Source organism: Macrobrachium nipponense, chromosome 31, assembly GCF_015104395.2.
Source record: "Macrobrachium nipponense isolate FS-2020 chromosome 31, ASM1510439v2, whole genome shotgun sequence".
Lineage (NCBI taxonomy): Eukaryota > Metazoa > Arthropoda > Malacostraca > Decapoda > Palaemonidae > Macrobrachium > Macrobrachium nipponense.
Window position 1 is genome coordinate 45,988,502 of NC_061093.1, and position 19,574 is coordinate 46,008,075.

The 19,574-nt window shown below is 35.5% G+C and overlaps 1 protein-coding gene across 11 annotated transcripts in view; it reads right to left on the reverse strand.

Annotated features, from left to right (window-relative positions):
* The window catches only part of LOC135206942 (adenylate cyclase type 1-like), a 352,691-nt gene that overhangs the window by 88,618 nt on the left and 244,499 nt on the right, over nucleotides 1-19,574 (reverse strand). For 7 of the 11 annotated variants that reach the window (XM_064238460.1, XM_064238457.1, XM_064238459.1 and 4 more), the window contains 6 exons: nucleotides 18,511-18,630; nucleotides 14,818-14,916; nucleotides 13,849-13,995; nucleotides 11,835-12,054; nucleotides 9,768-9,892; nucleotides 8,430-8,616 (listed from right to left, as the gene is read on the reverse strand). In XM_064238460.1, coding sequence (XP_064094530.1) covers nucleotides 8,430-8,616; nucleotides 9,768-9,892; nucleotides 11,835-12,054; nucleotides 13,849-13,995; nucleotides 14,818-14,916; nucleotides 18,511-18,630 — 898 coding nt within the window. The remainder of the gene's footprint in view (nucleotides 1-8,429; nucleotides 8,617-9,767; nucleotides 9,893-11,834; nucleotides 12,055-13,848; nucleotides 13,996-14,817; nucleotides 14,917-18,510; nucleotides 18,631-19,574) is intronic. The other 4 variants (XM_064238463.1, XM_064238461.1, XM_064238464.1 and 1 more) reach the window with 1 other exon arrangement.

Here is a 19,574-nt window from a genome sequence, read left to right on the forward strand (position 1 = left end):
CACATTTATGCTGAAGTAAGAATCTTTTCACACATTCCCATAGTCATCATGGTAGACATGTCATTTTAAATGACATGTCAGCACGCCATAACTGATTCAACAGTTGAATTTTAGATGTCATGTCAACACATTATAACTGATCCAAAGGGTTAACTAGTACAGGTAAAAATGTCACTTCAGGAAGTTTTCTAATGATATCTGTGTATCCTCAACAGTGTCAAGAGTTGATTCTGGAGTTGCCCCTACTGCCATAGTTAAACAACGCTGTCCTTCCGATGATACTCTTGCCTACCATTCTAAGCCCTTTCTTGTATTCTAATTTACTGATCTTGTTCCACTGAGCCTTTCTTGCACTCTCATTACTGATCTTGTTCCACTGACCCTTACTCCAATTTCTCTTTGGCTGCTTCAACGCTTATTTTTGTACCATTCAAAGTAGAATCTTCATTACTATTCGTTGAGGGATCTTCCATCTTTGCGCATCTCTTGTCTTGGGAAGGTGGTATGCACCTCATCTTGTCAGGGTCATTTACCTTTTCCTGGCTGCTTTCTGTATTCTCCATGCAGGCATACATCCACTTGCCTTCTACTCTCTCACAGGATTTCCTGCAGTACTTGCCTGGCACCAGAATGTCCTCCTGTAACTTCTTCTAAGTGTTTGCTCCTGCTGGTGCTAATGCTAACACTCATTCATAAGGGATATGCTGCTTGTCACTCCAGACAGAATTCCATTGATGTTCCTCCTGCTGACAGGTATGCTTCTAATGCTACCAGGCAAGCTTATACCTCCAATTGTATCCTCGCTTCTAACTGGATAGATCCAACATCATGCACCCTTATCTGTTTCCTACCAATTTGATCCACAACCTCACTGACAAGCTGAACTTGAATACAACTTGAGCAACTAATTGGAATCTTGTAAGCTCCATTACTGCCTTTAGCCATATCTCCAAGCTTATGGTTTTAGAGAGACTTTCAGTGGCTTCCTTGGCCTCCTGTTCTTAAGGGTCAGCAGACTACTGCATATAAGCCCCAGGACGAGACTCTAGCTAAATACTTTTGCCTATCTTCCGAGGCAAGAAATCCTTCAACTAGAGGTCATTGATACCTTTTGTGTGTGTGCATGTATATGTATGCATATGTCCCAGGCCTAGATCACATTTAGGTGCCTGTTGTAGATGATGATGTTGACCACCAATCATAGCTCCACCAGATTCCAGTGGGTATTCATTTCCACAAATTTTAACAATCTCAGCAGCAACTCAGAGCATATCAGAGGGTGGTAAAAACTTTGTGAAGAGATTTCTACCTTCTGATTCTGCAGATGCGACCTACCCTCTGATGTCTCACCAGGTGACCTTCGGTAGTTACCATGAAACTCAAAAGGCCTGGTAATCAAACCATCAAAAGTTATCTTTTAAGTCTTAAGCTTGCACAATAGCTTGTTTATAGTCTTGCTTTTAACTGCGTAATCCTGATAAGTCATGCCCTTCTTACTCTTTTTTGTGGTGTCTCTGATCAGGTATGCTCTCCTGACCAGATGTGATCTTTTCTTGAACACATGATATGATCTTAGCCCAAGAAGTCTCCTATTGATTGATAACTGAGCTTGAGATGATCTTGCTGATTTCCTGACTAGTAATGGTAGTACTCTACTGTTTATGCTGGGGAGATATCTAAGCATGTCCAGTCATGCTTATAAGGCAGTTATACAATTGCTCCACCTTTCATGAAACTTTTCAAGTACAATACCAGTACTCTATGTCTCCTCTCACTGTCCTCAGGTAGGGTATCTCTAGTTATGATTAAGTTGAGCTACCAATTTTTTAGGGATGCTTTAATTATAAAATAATTATTCACATCTCACTGCTAATTTTCTCAAGCACAGTTTGAGCACTTGTACCCTAGACACTTGCAGCTAAGGTGATACCAGCAGTACTCAAGGTCAGGGTTTGGAAGTTCATGTATACAAAGGAAACAAAGTGTCGAGATGGTGATTAACTTGTTGGCAAAATACCAAATTCAAACTTTCAAACACTTTCCAGGCAATGTAGCAAAAAATTTATATCAAAACTTCATCAAGTACACATGACTTAGGAACAACTAAGGAAATACATTAAGATGTAAAATTCTAAAATGAATATACAAAGCCGCAAATAATGAATGTATTATGAAAGGAAACTTACTATTGCCTTTTTTTTTTATCAAAAGTTAGTTTAACACTACTGTACCACCAACTCACATTCCCTAACTCTCATAAGCCTTAAAAGAGGGGAAATTTGGGTTTGGTAGTTACAAAATGTTGGAAAACTAAGCAAAACAATTTAAAAGTAAAAGTGTGCCACTCAAGGCAAAGTATTCTCCTTACATGGCCTAAGCATTTTTGCCTATACTCCAAGTAAGGATGCACCATTACCAGTGTGGACCTTGGTGCTGCTAAATTTTCTCTCCACCCTTTCCACCAAAGCTTTCTGACTTTTCATATCCAAATTCTTTACTTATCTACCTTAATCAAATTATAACTTTCATTCACGAATACATTCTTTAGGAATGACCTATGAGTCTAGAAATGATGCTATGGTCTTATTAAACAGCAATTTGATAATGATGAACATCAGACTCCATAATATACAAGTATGGAACAAATAAAACATAATAGGTGTAACTATCATGAGCATTTGAAACAAGGCAGTTGCCTTGCTATTCCATAATCAGAGTCAATAAAAACTCATACTCTTATATTTGCTGGTTACAATATGCTCTACATACTGTAAACATAAAGTGACCAATGCAGACATGAAATGGGACAACAGGCCTTCCAAGGAAGGGACCCCTCGTAGTAAAAAGGAGGCCCACACAGATGCCATCTTGTGCAAGTCAGCCTCTGAAACAAAGGAACAGGATGGTGCTGCCTCCTCCCTCCCTGAAGAGACTTCTTTTCCCGAAGAAAGGGGGCAGCATTAAACAAAATATCATCCCGAGCAACTCCCGATACTTCCAAAGACGAATCAACGGAAGAAAAGGAAGGAGAAAAGGCATCAAAGGATGAAGATACAGAAGGAAAATGTCTGGAAGAAGGGGAAACAGAAGTGTCCACTTGAGGAGGGATCAATCCTTCCCTTGAAGGTCACGTAATCATCCTACGGTGCTCCTTCTTCTTGTAAAAGTTCTTCCAAAACAGGCCAGGAACGACACTCTGGGCATGGATTGGCTACATTACAATAATTAGCACAACACCTACTCCAAGATGTATGGGGGTCAGTCAAGGTGGAAGCTAGGAAGTGTGAGCATGGGAATCCTGGAAGGTCAGGACACATGATGACACGCCCGGAACTTCTTAGAAGCGATGGAGGAATCCATAGAATCACACATAGCACACACAGACACCCAAAAACACCAAAAAGCAGGATGGAATTATGGGCTAAGTAAAAAGGAACCAGCTTTGGAGGAGGAGAGCAAAAGCAAAAGTCTGCTCTCCAAGGCAGTTGAAGAAAGACTAAATGGGGTTCATGTGTGGTTAGTGACCACTCTCCACCTCTTCTACGCCTTAGATGCCAGATGCCACAGATTCCTTGCATATGGTGCCAGAAGATTTATCCTATTGTTAAGACCGAAGGTTCGTTCCGCATATGAACAAATCACCAAAGTGTATTTCTGCTTCTATTTCTACAACTAAATATGGCAATTCTTTTATCTAAAGAGAAAAATGCTGAAGACAATATAAAATATAGATATTTCAATAACTAAAACTTGCAAACTGAGCTCAATCAAGAATGATATTTGAGGTAGTTAGAAGTAGGGTTACACCCAGACGATACAGAGGGCTTACCTGAACGAGCAACTCAAAAGTCTGATGCACATAGTTTTATTATGTTTATTCTGTTTTTCCAGGCATTAAGCCTATATAAAATAAGAGGGGTTTCTCTTCCATAAATACATACCTTTCATACATACCACACAAATAAGTGAATTACTTGTCTAAACAGGAGTAAGGAAACTGTTCCAATTTCTTTAAATAGCATTAAAACTTTCAATATTTTCTTTAGAATAACTTACAGTTGTGGATAGGAATATGATGTTGGAAGTGTTGGAATAACAAGTACTGTACAGTGTAGTACTTTACAGTTGTTTTGATGTTTGCCATCTTTTTGTGTTGCGTATTGTTCTTTTGATACCTGAACACTATTGTAACTTTTTTCACTGCTAAATATACGCCTATATGTTTTAACTAAAATCACTGATAACAAAGTAATGCTGCATCAATGCACTCTTGGAACAAATCAGCAAAAGCAAGCATATAGTATAGGTAATTTGACAAAATGGCAACCATTATGTCAATGTACGTATTTACATAAGCACTTCTTTAACTAAAACTATCTATGTAGGTAGGAAAGTCTGAAATAAGTACTGAATCCCCACAGTATATTATTATTATTTTCATTGCAAGTTTTTGCCTTGGATGGGTCGAATTTTCATTGGTCAGCTTCCACCTCCGGGACCTATGTTGTAAAGCTCACAGGTGTTCAGACCTTCTTGGCTGTAATAATCATGGCTTTACAACATACATCTGCTGAAGCAGATATACTGACCAATGAAAATTTTACCCACCAAGTAATTTTCCCACCAAGACATCAACCCAGCCTTCCTCCTGTAGATGTCTATTTTCAAATGTTATCATTATAGTAGTATTATTACATATTATTATTATTAGTAAATTAGTTTAAACAAACCAGTTAGCTAATTTATTTAGCTCTTATCAGACTGGTTCAAATAATTTGTCACTATCAATTATAAAGTTTAGATTTTAGTTATTAAATATCAGCTCCTTAAAACTTATTAATGGGTTATTTGAAAATAAAGGATGATGAAATTTCCTTAAATGACGCTTCGTTGATTATATTTTGGATGTTCACATAGAAAATATAAGTTCATTGTACCTCATATTTTCCCATGTACTAATTAATTTTTGTATTGTAATTTTGAAAGCTTTCTATAAAACTTCTGCAGTTGCTAAACATTATATATTTCTGCAATGGGATATGTAGCTTTAATAATTTCAATAGCTTATCCTATTAGTGCAGCTGTCTTCCTTACATTTCACTACTATGTATAAGCCTTTCTCTGTATACTGAGAATCAAAACTCATCTTTCCTACTTTAACCTTTTGCAATTCATACTGATAAGCAACTTCACCCAAATTCAATTTGTATCATACTGGATATTAAATCTGTCTAGATGACATGGTGCATGCACCTGCTTTTCTATTACGATCTTCTCTTGGACAGTTTTCTTTAATCACATACAGCTCATTTCAGATTTTAAGTGCCATTTTTGGCAGCTAATTTTTTTCATAAATATCCACAGTATCTCCTTAACTGCAAAAAATTGAATACTATTGAGAATCTCAAGATTTTGGAGATGACTATCCCAAAGAAAACATTTTTTGTTTTTGCCATGTTTTGAATATTGTTCCTTTTTGAACCTCAGCTGCTGACATGTATCTTGAATTATTGGGCTAAACATGAGTTCTATTTACTGTATGATCCAAGATCATAGTAATAATCTCTGGTACCATTATTCAATTGGCTCAATGTGCATTCTGTATGAAATTTGTTCACTGTTTTGCTCATCATTTGCATTATGATTTTCCAAAATTTTATTCTATTATCTATCTTGGTTTGTTATGAACATGAAAGCCTCAATACTTCACATGTTCTGAGAGTAGGCAACTTTTCAAGTAATGTTAAGAGATTAAATGGTGGGTTTGGTGATCTTCATGTCATTTGCAACCAATTTTGGTTTTCCTTTCCTCAAAATTATCGATTCCTCTAGACTGAGGAAGGCCTATGAAATGATTATTATTGGAAAAGTAATAGTATTTTCCATTGCTCAATCAATGACTGTTAAATCTTATTTCCTATCAAAATACCTCAAGTCTTACAACCATTACTTGCATGCTATTAAGAGTTGCTATATAACAGCTTTATACATGTTAATGGCAAAACATCTGATCCATTACCTTATTTTAATGGTGCTTCTCAAGTTTATGCTCTTTCAGACAAAAACTCTTAACAACAAATTTCTCTATTCGTCTTTCGTATCTTAATGTTTTTACCTATGAGTCATATGTCCATAATTCTGTTTATTTGAGCATCTGACTTCCTTATGTCATTCTCAATCTAAAATTACACACTCCTTTCAGTTCTCTTGTTAAAAATATTATGAATAGACATTCTATGCTGTAGAATTCAATAAGTACAAGAAACAGTCCTCCTATCTACTCCCATCTAATCCATCAATTCTTCTGTTTGATCCTAACATCATCATTATCATCATGGAGTTTAATTGTGTCAATACCCCTCAAATGGCATTGGATGTTGTGAGACTATTATAAACTTAACTTGGAGGGATAACATGTTTCAAATGACTAAGTCTGCTTCTAAAAATACACATTTTTGGTTGACAAATCACATAGTCTTTTCCCCAGTTCAATTCAATAAGCTTTATATTAGCCTTACTCATCACTGTTGGGAATAACCACCCTACGTTTAGAATTCCCCGAATTCTGTCTTCTTCACATTAACATGGCTGAATCAGAGGCAATTTGTCTAATTAATGAAGGCAACTTTTCAAGCTTTTTACCTTTTTCCCTCTTTATTTAAACTGTTTCAGATATGCTGCAGATGACACTTCCTCCTCCTCTTCCTCAAACGACTGTCACATAAAAGACTTTTAATCAATTACACAACCTCTCTTTCCACTGCATATCATTGTTCTTACTTTAATTATAATTTTTCCTTATTCACTTTTATACAAAAAGCTAACATGATGCATACATTGGGTGGGGAAGGTTCAGTATGTACTAGGTTACATCTGCAGGCCAGATCTGCATGCATTTAATGTTTTCTGGATTCCTTTCCCTTTCATGTGTAAACAATACTTGATGTATTGTTCCACGATATATGTAATTTTCTTGTTTTCTTCCTGTACACTTTTGGAACTTCCTCTTTTCCTGTTAGTAGTTCCTTTCTATTAGACTGGCACTTTTCATTAAGTTGTTTGTCATATAAAGGACCCTTGTACACTATTTTGCACATAGACTGTAAGCTTACACATTAGAATATCAAGAGCACAATAGGTACAAAATGTAAAAACTCAGTTCTAATTCACTATAAAATATAACTGACATATCTATTTAAACAACAAAAAAATTAAAAATAACTTGAAACATTAGAGTAGATTTAATAAAACAAAACTGCAAAAAAAACTCCCAGCATACTATATGGAGGTTTCAGTGAACCTAGCAATTATGTTAATATGAAGTTACTTAAGTTCCAATTTATAAGTCTTTAGTATTCATTTGACAGCCTTTGAAAACTAAAGTATAACTATAATATTCAAGTTCTCTTATCAACAATCCAAATGTTCCCTATGCTGCCAAGTTCTTGCTTTGCTCATATCTGAACACCACATAGTATTACATATTCAATAAGTGTACCCTGGAACATGAACTTTCAAATTAAAAGTAGTTCTGAAAAGCTCTGTAATCAGACATAAATATCACATCATAAGCCATTCTGGCTACTTGGTGTCATCAATAGATGAATAAGCACCACTAACAGATTATGCAAAACCTGACATTGTCAGAATCCAAAGCAATTCTGTTATTTTGCATTAAGACTTTATTAATACAAAATATTGATAAGGTTAATGGTTCAAGTTCAAATTGCCTGCCACTGCTGATTTGGTCTTATGTGGAATAAAGCTATAGTTACATCTGATTATCTTGTAAAACTATCGTAGTGATATCACTAACCATGTATATTAGATAATAAAATCATGTAACTTCATTAGCTTAACACATTATTTGTAAAAATTTCCAAGACTGAATATAATTGCATCAACATAAAGAAAAATCATTACTGATACATGCACACTAAACTTATCAAGTGTAAGGTGAAGAGTTTTTAGTGCATTTATATTTCATATACAAAAATAGTTGGAAGATACTTAGAATCCATTGACACTATAGTGTAATATTCCTTATAACAACAGCAGGAACAGATTCCTCATTCAGGAATGTATCATCCTAAATGAAAATAAAAGTGGCTACTGACACGGAGAGGGGCATCAACACAATGGGGTAAAAAATAATCCATTTATAAAAACATTATACTAGTTAACACTGTCTTTGGAGAAACTGGTTCATGTCTTTTAATTTGGAGGCTACATGTAAAACTAGTAAAGTAAAACAGTGCAGGCCCTATAAGCAAACCCTGCCAAATATACAGTACACAGAAACTGGATGGCAATTCTCTTTATCATTTGCATACTTCCATTTATCCATTCCATACTGATCATTTCAAACACAAATATTAAATGCTGTAGGAAAAGAAAATCTAGATGTTAGTAATGCGACTAAGACTCACCATAACTTTGCAGATGAGGTGGTACCTTAGGTGGTCTGTTACTGTCTTCAGCCTTCATAGTAGTTGGTTCTTTTCGGTCTGTCAGGAAGTAGGTTGTCATCTCTCCCTTTCCTTTTACTTTGACTTTCCCCCGACATTGAAACTGATACGATCCTTTGCGCAATACCTGATAAACTTCTTCTGTTACCTGGAAAACCAAGCATGCCTTCAAACAATGTTTATTTTACAATCATGAACATGTTTTACAAGTGTTCAATTTAACCATTTAGACAGTTAAAATTTTGATATGTAAACTGGTAAATTAGATGTGTGATAGTATAAACATTTCGATATTGTGATAAAAGCCATTTAGGGAGAGGGGCGAAGACTCGAGTAAACACTTGAGGTGCCATGGAGAGGACAAAGCAGAAAGCACAAATCTGAAACACTTTGCCCTGGAAGATGAACCTGAAATACTTCCTGGAGTCTGGATGGATGGGGATATGCAAGTAGGCATCCTGTATATACAACGTTATCATCCAATCACCCGGATGAATTTATGACGCCTGACTGGTTCATCTCCATTTTGAACTTTGTCTTCCTTACAAAGAGATTGAGGGCCTGTGCGCCGAGGACTTGTCTCAAAATCCCTGACAATTTGGAGACTACAAACAGATGATTGTAGAAGCCCTCTATGCAGATGACCTCTACTTTTTCTATGTAATTACTGGGTAAGTTACTATATAAAAAATACCCTCTGGGCCAATCCTATGAGTCAAGAAATGATTTTGGTAGTCTAGTGATACTGGCTGACAATGTTGACTTAGTATAGTTCATATTTGAAAAATATATTTCCCTGTTTTTGGTAGGAAATACAGGTTTATTATCTATTGTTATGTATCTTAAGATGACAACTGAGTCACATTTGTACACTCTCATAAGGCTATACTAAAAATCGATCATGAATGACGTGCTTTTTGAAGCAACACATAGTTGACGAAGTTGGATAGATAGGTTAGAGACTGCCAAAGAGAATGAATGAAAAGTAAAAAAATGGAGAGCAATGCAGCTAACACATGGCAACCCTATGCAGCACCCCCTTTGAGTAACGAGAATAAATGAAACTATTTGCTTTTCAGAAAGCAGTAACACCCCTCCAAAGTTTATAAACATTAATAATAAAAAAACTAAATTATCTGAAAATTGACAAGCATAATTCCTTAAAATAATCCTCCTGCTTATGACAGAAGTTTGTTTGACACAATCTACATAAAGCTTTTTAATCACTATGCAATTTTAAGAGCCTCTGATAATCAGATAATTACAAGAACTCTACTACCAATTTAAAACATAGCTTACCTGAGTGTGATTTGGGAGGCCTGTTGAATCCATACGACTTGCAACATTGACAGTGTTGCCCCATATATCGTACTGAGGCTTCCTAGCACCAATGACACCAGCTACAACTGGTCCAATGTTCATACCTGTCGGGAAACAAAAAGGGGTGTATATAGATTCAGTTTTTATTAGACTTTTAAAGTTATTTTTCTCTGATTTAAAGCTATCATTTTTACTGTCCTCAAACCTCCTTAAACATGATTAACATTTCAACAGATTGGGTTATAGTAACAGACTCTTCAAACTAGCCTTTCCACTCACTTATTCTATACTATCTATAACCAAAAGATGAGTGACAATTTAATATCCCTTAAACGTGCATAACATAACTATGTATACTATTAGTAAATAAAATGCATTTCATATCTATGATAGGTTTCAACTTATGTTATATGCTTATGCTCAATTAAGTGACGTGTTTGGACAGTGTAAGGATTTCCTAAATTTTCTAAGCCATACCAAATAAATAATAATGCTTCATTTACCTTCCTATCCTAATGTACCCTCCAACAGTGTGTGTGTGTGTGTGTGTGTGTGTGTGTGTGTGTGTGTGTGTGTGTGTGTGTGTGAGAGAGAGAGAGAGAGAGAGAGAGAGAGAGAGAGAGAGAGAGAGAGAGAGAGAGAGAGAGAGAGAGAGAGAGATATTTCCTCAATCTTCCATCTCTGCTGCTTAGTGGTCTGCCCCTCCACCCCTTCCCTTCCATCTCCTCTGTACTCGATGGATCAGATGGTGGAAAATGAAGTTGTGTGCGCTTAAATTCTCAAACAAAATGAAAAACAACATTTCAAAGAAGTTACTGTTAAGTAGTTTAACTAGACCACTAAGCTAATTAATTTAGCTCTCACACGGCTGGTCCCAAATAGTATATCTTTATCAATAATAAAGCTTAGATTTTACTTGTTAAATTCCAGCTTTTTAAAATAGTATAGTTAACTGAAAATGATGATTCTAAAAAAAATTTCTTTGATTTGTTTCCAAAAGTTTTCATTCACTGTCAATAGTAATTTAAACATTCACATACAAAATTATTTAACTAAGTGTTTCTTTACATTATGTACATATATAGATACTGGATCATGTCTGCTATTCACCAAATATCCATGGTTCAAACAAGAGTGGGCAATTCTAAGATAAGTCAAAATTATTTGTGCTATTTGTTTTAATATGGCAAATTTATAATCAATTTGCATTTTTCATAGCTTACAAACCTGAGGTCTTAACAATAGGATAGCCTTCTAGCACCAGCTTGAAAGCAGTTAAAAACAATCAAAGATTGTAAAGCAAGGAATGTGTGGCATCTGGCAACCCATACTTATACGAGGTGCAAGCTGGTCACCGACCATGCTTGGGACCTCAAAGTAGTTACCCAAACTAGCTACACACTGCTCCCAATGATTTTTCAAATTCTTGAATACCTGAAACATGTTTTTGTGATGAAATGTATATATACATTGCATTTTCCTGAATTTCTTCTATGGTTTACCATACAAAATCCTTTAAAGATGACTTTAAATGTGAGAAAAAGAAAAGGCTGCAAGGACCAAATCAAAAGAATAAGCTTGATGTGGCATAATAATTGTCTTAAGTTTGAGTAGATAGCTGACAATGAGTGATGTGTGAGTTCAAATCTTGTTTTCCCAAAACTTGTGCTTCTTCAAACAAATAAACACACACGCAACACCCTCTGATCAATTTCATATTTTAAAACTTTCAAATAGAACAGATTTTTAACAAAAAATGTCTCTGTAGTGTCAAAAGCTGTATTGAAAGGATGTCATTTTCAAGCCACCGAGGAAATTCAGGAAATGAGATATGAGCCCTGCAAGCCATCCTAGAAAATGCATTTCAGGTGATATTTCAAAACTTTCAAAACTAAAAAAAAACTGAGCAGTACACTTAAACAGTGCTAATAATGAAAAGATTTTAAATCTAATATTATTAGATACAAATGTTCTAACTTGCCACCTTAAGCATGGTTATCTAACAACTCAAAAATATATTCTGAAACACTGAAAAAAGAAACTTACCAACTCTTAATGTAAAACTATTATAAGAGTTCTCGTTGATGTTTGCTAATTTTTCCCTGAATGCAAATACCAACTCTGTGAGCATTGTCATGTAATAAATTGCTGATTCTTCACTGTGATCAAGGATCCTCATGTCAGGCATAAGACCAACAGCAGCCATAAAAGTAGAACCCACTGTCTTGATCTTATCCACTGCCTTGAATCTCTCATCATCCAGTAACTGAAAGTAAGTAGTGTAATATGAATGAAATAGCTCTGATATATAAAATATCTACAGACAGACTTGTTTGCTAAGCATCAGGGAGGAAATGTTTTGTATCTCTACCTATAAGAATTGAGAAAAATGAAATTCTAACATTGCTCAGCAACTAATTTCAGTTTCTTAAAAAAGTTGAACACAATGAATCATTAACCTCTTCATTACCGAAAGTTTGTTTGGAGGTAGGTGGGTACCACCATTCAAGTCTACTACACCGCACCGGGTGCATAAAGGTGGTACGCATAGTACCAACAAAACTCCTCTTTTCAGATAGGGACTTCCAATCATTCTGTAATTTCGGTTTGAAGAGTTTGGAGCAAAATAAACAGTATGACACGATGCCAGACGTATGATGAACCCCAAAAAATATTATTACTGCTTATAGTAGTGTGTAGGTGACAGATGAACTGCGTCTCAACAAAAAATCACAAAACCAGACAAGCGTAAACATGTAATAACTTCTACCCAAGTAAAAAACCAGTTGTATCATCATTTACTGTATTTATTTATTTATTCACTTATTACATTTCACAAAAAGAATATGAACACCAGATAAATGAAGGTAGAAATAAAGCCTTATAGTAACTTTATATATAAAAAACCAAACCAGAGAAAAAGCGAAAAAGCGATTTTTTCTGAGGACAAGAAACTTGAAAAATTAGTTTAGATACCCCTGATGCCCCTAAAGTTGTTTTCTGTGATGAAACTAATCTTAGAAAACGTAGAAAATGACATGGACCAATTTTTGAAAGATATACTATAAAATTGCGATTTCCATATTTATTGGCGGGGCTTTCGCTTTAGTTTTGCTTTTTTTTTTTTTTGTTATTATATGCTTATTTACTGTTCTATTTTGATAATACTTTATGTGCATGTTCCAGGTGCGATATACCAACATTCTGTAAGACCGAATTTCTATTCAAGACCGTAGTTTTCTCACCGACCACCAGTGTCCCTTGTACAAGGGACACTGAGTTTCACATTTTTTTTCATAAAATCATTTATTTTCCCTGTAGGATGATAAAACTAACAGAGAATATGCGTTATTATAGTGCTAATAATACCTGATAATTTCATTAGCCTGTCTTGATTAGTGTATTTTTGGCAAATATTTTTACGATCGGCACCCCTCCAAACTGGAGTCACTACCGAGAGATTCAGTTCGGCAGCGAACACAATGTTTACATTCTGCTCACCCACCCGGTAAAGAAGGGGTTAAACTGTGGCATAAGGAAAGAAAAGAGTTAAAAGGCTACTTTTGCAAAACTCTATCTCAGTGAAGTGTGAATAGGAAGAAAGCGCCTTTGGCCAAAGCTCCTGGAGACAGCTTCAAAGAGGGTTGGCTGTAATGCTAACTAAGATAAATGAAAGAGGTGCATGGAGGATGTCTGTATATAAAGACAGTTTAAGTTGCATGCATACAATGAGCAGTAAAGTTTGATGGAGCTGTGGTAGCAGGTGAAAGATAATTGTTTTTAAAACATACAAAATTGTGTATCATGAAAACAGTTAAAAACACGGAATGTGATAATCAGCAATTTTAGAATGGAAATCACGAATGTTGAGGAAACAGCAAGATACCAACTTTTGATTTTAGTGCATATGCAAAAATAATGCCAAATGATGACTTTGTCTGGCATATAATGAACTTGAATGCTATGATCAAAATAATTTAATTTCTTTTCTTAGTAGGACAAAAAACCATAAAAATTATCCTTTTTTCACAAAATACAAATACCAATTGTAACACCTTACCTCATCAAAATCGGCAATAATTTCATTAAGTAGGCGTAAGCATTCAGTACCCTGGTTATTTACAGCTAATTCTGTATAAAATTCGTGAAAATTTGGAACAGAGGCAAACATTACACCAACACGGCTGTAACTTTGGTGGTAAAGATCCTGCAGAGAGAGAAAAATTATATTAAAAAACTGCATAATGTGAAAAATAAATTCCATTTCCTAATACATGTACATTTAAAACCACTAGAATGAACAGAGGATACAATTTCATACACATATATGAAATACTGTTTTTAAACTACAAATTTTTTCATATGATCCCTTCACTTTTATATATCTGTCCTCATAGTTTCCCCAGACACAAAAGTCTTGTCTGATAGACAAGAGGTATGGTAGTCTAAAGATGCACATTTACCTAATCCAACTGCAAGATATGAGGAGGGGTTGGGAGGAGGGAACTTGTGACGTGACTGAGTTTTTGCATGGAAAAACTTGTGTAAAAAAAAGTAAAATTATCTCTTCACCACGCACCAGTCATCTACTTGCAAAGCCTACAATTTAAATGGGAGAGAAAGCTGCTGTACAATACCTATAGAAACTGATTTGAGTAAAGTACCAAGGTTGTTCGTAGAGACAATGAAACCGAAGTGTAAAACAAAGTGCTTGTGCTTGGTCAGTTTCTGTAAGTTTTACGGTGGAACATGCTTGCTACACACATGAGATGGTAGTGACCCTACAAGTCTACATATGTGTATACCATAAATGAATGAAGTTATGAAAAGGCAGATGAAGGATTCAACCACCTTCCCATATCGAAAACATTTGGCCCACTGAGACTAAGTGTCAAAAGCGAATAAATCCAGTCATTTAAATATGTTATCTTTTGAATAATAGCAGTAAATGGGGACTGGTACCTCTGAGTACCTCCTCCAAAAACAAGAGGGCTTTGAAAACTTAATTATGTGGACTTGTGCACATTACCTGCTGTGCTTCTCCTTCTGACAAACTATCATAAGCTTTCAGGACGATCTGCCTTTGCAATAAAAGACTGTATTCCTCATACCTGCTCCCTTTGATGCCCTGTAGAGAAAAATAGCCTGAAGTTATCAACCCGGAAACCCTTGGTTATTCAGAGGTACTGTCAAAGAACCCTCAAAGAACAGGCAATAAGGTCTTCCATCCACATGAAAAAAGATACAGAAGGAATGGCTAAGGTTGCTGTGATCTGGTCCTGAATACTTACCAATAGGGACTCTGTTCTGAGTTCAGCTGCAAACAAGTGTCCTAAAATAGTCAAATCTTTGATATGCATTGCCTTCCCAAGCAGGGCATGCCTTTTAATGATCCATCTCAAAGTGCAAACACTAGTAGAAAGACTGTCTTCAGAGTGAAATCTCTCAGTAACTTTCACAAGTAGTTCAAAGCCTGGTTTTTTGGGTAAAACCCTGCAAAAGCTTGTAATTGTGGCAGCCACCTCCTCTAAAAATCTTTACCTCTGAGAAGTTGCTGTATACATAACCTTTATCCATGGTGAAGCACTTTGAGGGTGCCAGGCCAGAGGATCTCCTGGAGTCTGTTGACATGTGTTGACATGGCTAAAAGATCCATGAACCACTCATGTTGGGTCCAAAAGGGAGGATCATTTCCGAGTTTCTGGACACATAGTTTGGCCAACATCTGTCAGATTAGACTACCTAATAGGTGCCAAGCTCCTACAGATCTGCAGATTACGTGACCATCCCAACAATAAGAGTATTTTCCGAGACTGAGCCTTGGAACTATGTGGATATGATTTGTTTTGGCCTACATAAATGTGCACATTGCCTACTGATTTAAAATTATGAATCTTGCCAAACCCCAATTCCCTAGTTAAATCAAAGTTGTTGAGTTGGAGGTGTAAGAAGGTAGCTTTTAACATTACGAAGTTGATGTGTCACCACCAAGTTCATGTTGCCTAATGATTCAAGTATACAGGAAGTCCCCTGTTAACCGAAACACCACATAATTATGTTGGTAAATGGCGTTTATGGTGCCGTAGGCACCGATAAACAACTTACCGGCACTGATAAACCACTTACTGGTGCCACAAATTGCTTACCAACACCAATAAACCACCAACCGACACTGATAAACCTCCTACAGACGCTGGTAAACTACTTACCGGCACCAATTAACTGCTTACCAGCAACAAAAATTGCTTACAAGCACTGAAAATCTGGTTAAGGTTCATCTCCTGATTAATAATATTACTAGATCACTTACTATTTGACATCCTGATGACCAAAAGCTTGCCACATACAGCTCAAATGACCATTCTGAAGCCTGTGTGTAGGACTAGCTTCTCCCAACAACATAAAATTCCTTGTTAAGAGGTTGCCAAAACTTGACAGGAGGATCAGGCAGGTGTAAAACTGCTGGCTCAGGGAGGTGAATGTCCTAATCTTGTCCTTTACAAGGCAAACAAAATCTGGTTCGATAAGTCTGACTTCTCCCTGTTGACATGGTGTCCCAGATGTAGAAACAAGGAATTCAAAGATATTTCCTTTGTGAAGGATGAACTACGACACAAAAGTGTGAATCCCCATAGGGCGGGAAAGTCCCACTTTATGGTGCAATGCAGTGCCCCCGGTTTTACCCGTTTCACATTTCTGCAGTCCACTTTTTTTGTGGAACACATTATTCCCTTTTCCACGGGGAACTTTCAATAATTTGTGGCTTTTTTTTTATTGACCATATCTCTAAGATTATTACCAATTTGCTTTTTTTTGTAGAGCAACACTATTTATTCAATAATTACTGTATTTTTTCATATTGTGCGAGACTAAATACTGATTTTTATGATGAAAATGATTTATAGCATTTTAGTTTATGGGATACTGGGTATTGGCAGCTAAAAGCCAGTTATAAGCATTTTAAGAAGGGATTTTTACATTTCCGTGGTTTTTGCTTTTCCGCGGCAGGTTATAGAATCTAATACCATATAAAAGGGGGGGAAACTGTACCACAAGATTCCAGTCTTCATCCTGTATGGGTTTGCCACACAAGCTCCTTCAGCAAGCTAACATGAATTATTGGACACAGAACTCTTTGAAAATGAAGAGCTCAAATGAAAGTATGTACTTACAAAAACTCATCTGACTCAAGTCCAGTAAAGAAACTGATGTTTTACAAAAATACTAAGCAGAAATTTACTGAAAACTGCATTAGCCTAATTAGTGATACTAATACATAGACTATTTTTTTTTTTAAATAAGTCTTGTATCCTAGAGGCCAAAGGTTATATTTTTCATCAGCCAAACCTAACCCCAGAAGAAACTTATCTTTGCTAGACAATTATCAAAAACCTATATATATATATATCACCTCTGAATAAAGTTTGTAAATTATTTAGTTACATAAACAAATGTATCATAAAAAATAAAAAACAAATACCAGGCACACTTTAAGGTTGGTCAATTTAAGACAAAACATATCAATGGAAAGAGGAAGTTACAAGAGTAAAGTCTCTCAATATGTGTATTACTAAAAGGTAACAAAAATTGACAAACTTGTCATCCTAGAAATAAATGAGTAGAAGATCCTACTTCTATCACATTATGTAGACCGACCTTTATTGAAAAAAAGTTTTCTTTCATTCTATTTTTTTCAGAAAAGGTCTAAAATTCTTGGTTTAACTGAAAGCACCTCAAATAATAATAAAACTTGCTGCTGCTAACATTGTACACATACGTACAAAAAACAGCTTATATCCCTTGTGATTTCCAGTACATTTCAAAATATCAAGCCTGGTAGCAGAGAACTGTTAGAAAAACTATAATAAAAGAGAACCACTGGATGAAATACAGTAGGGACATACAACAACAAACTGCTAATTTGATTCTAACTTCGGTGTTGCCATACCAAGCAGCTATGAAACTGTAGAATTACTGCATAAAGGGAATTGTCAATGATGTAGCAGCCAAGAATATGTATGAGGTAGTAATTACTCTCTCTTCTCTTAAACTCATTTCCTTTTGGGAGGATAACATGTATTGCATTTTGCATGATATGAAATATATATATATATATATATATATATATATATATATATATATCATATACGTATATTTATATATATATATATATATATATATATATATATATATAGATCTAGATCTAGATCTAGATCTAGATCTAGATCTGATCTAGATCTAGATATAGATATAGATATAGATATATATATATATATATATATATATATATATATATATATATATATATATATATATATATATATATATATATATATATATAGATATTTATATTATATATATATATATATATATATAGATATTATATATATATATATATATATATATATATTATACTATGATATTTATATATATATATATACAGGCAGTCCCCAAGTTACAGCGGGGGCTCTGTTCCCGGCAAGGAGCTGTAAGCCGAAAATCACCTTACCCCACATCATCATAATTGTAATAGCACTTACAGCACTGTTACAGCACTGTAAAGCAGGTATTGGCGTCCTAAATCCATTTACAGAGCTGGAAATTTATAGTTAACAGTGCCATGAGGCAAGCGCTGTTAGTCCGGAACAATGTAAACCAAACCTGACATAAACTGGGGACTGCCTGTATAATACGTATATCTAACTTTTAAATGGGATCTCACCATGTTGTTTCTGAACTGGTTATCCAAAAAATGAGTGGCTACATGAGCTGGTAACAGATTGAATAAAATACGGCGATTGCTCTCCTGCAAGGCATCCATCTCCATCTTTTCCTCCGAGGCCTGCAAAAAACAAAACACAAAAAAAAGAGGAGTACAATACAGAAAACACATCATATGAAGAAAATACCTATGTACTTAAACCCACAGTGGTCATATATTTAATACTAAACTTTCACTTCATTCATCAAGCAACAAGTATACTACACTTAATTCCCTACAAGTAATATCTGTAGATTTGCATCCTTGAAAACATTGAAAGGAAATACAGTGGACCTCCCGTATTTGCAGGGGATGCATGCCAGACCCCACGAACAGCTAGAATCCATGAATGCTTAGAACTTCTATAAAAACGCTAAGAACTGCCTAGTACCTTGTTAATTCAAAGTCAAGACAACCCAACTAAAAATGCTCTTACCTGGTTTCTTAGATAGTCTTATCACAAAAAGTGCATTTAATCATAAAGCTGATATGAAATACTGTAATTTGTGGATTATTCTCAGAAAAATACAGCAAATATTCACGAATTTTCCGTAAATAATGGATAGGTATGGTTTATAGAGAAATCCACGAAAATGTGCAAAATTGAGTCCTGAAAAAAGAATCAGGGAAAAACCCCAATGAAATATTATGTAATACTCTTAACAGAAAAGGCACAACGCCTGAAATACAACCTGGCTGGGAGGAAATTATGAAGGAACAGTATCCATGAAAACTAGCAAACTGTTTTTAATGAAAAAAGCTTTTTTTCATACTCCCTATGTCATATATACAGTGGTACCTCGAGATACAAAAGGCTCAACTTACGAAAAACTCAAGATACGAAAGCCGACACGAAAAATTTTACTGCTCTACATTTGAAAAGTTTTCAAGATACGAAAGGTTTCTGAAAGTCCGAGATTCGCCCGATAACAATTTTGAAACTCGCGCCGCGCGCCGCCATCTTAGTTCTAGTAGACTCGCCACCATCCTCCTGCTCTCCCATTGGTTCCTGATGCTAGCCAAGC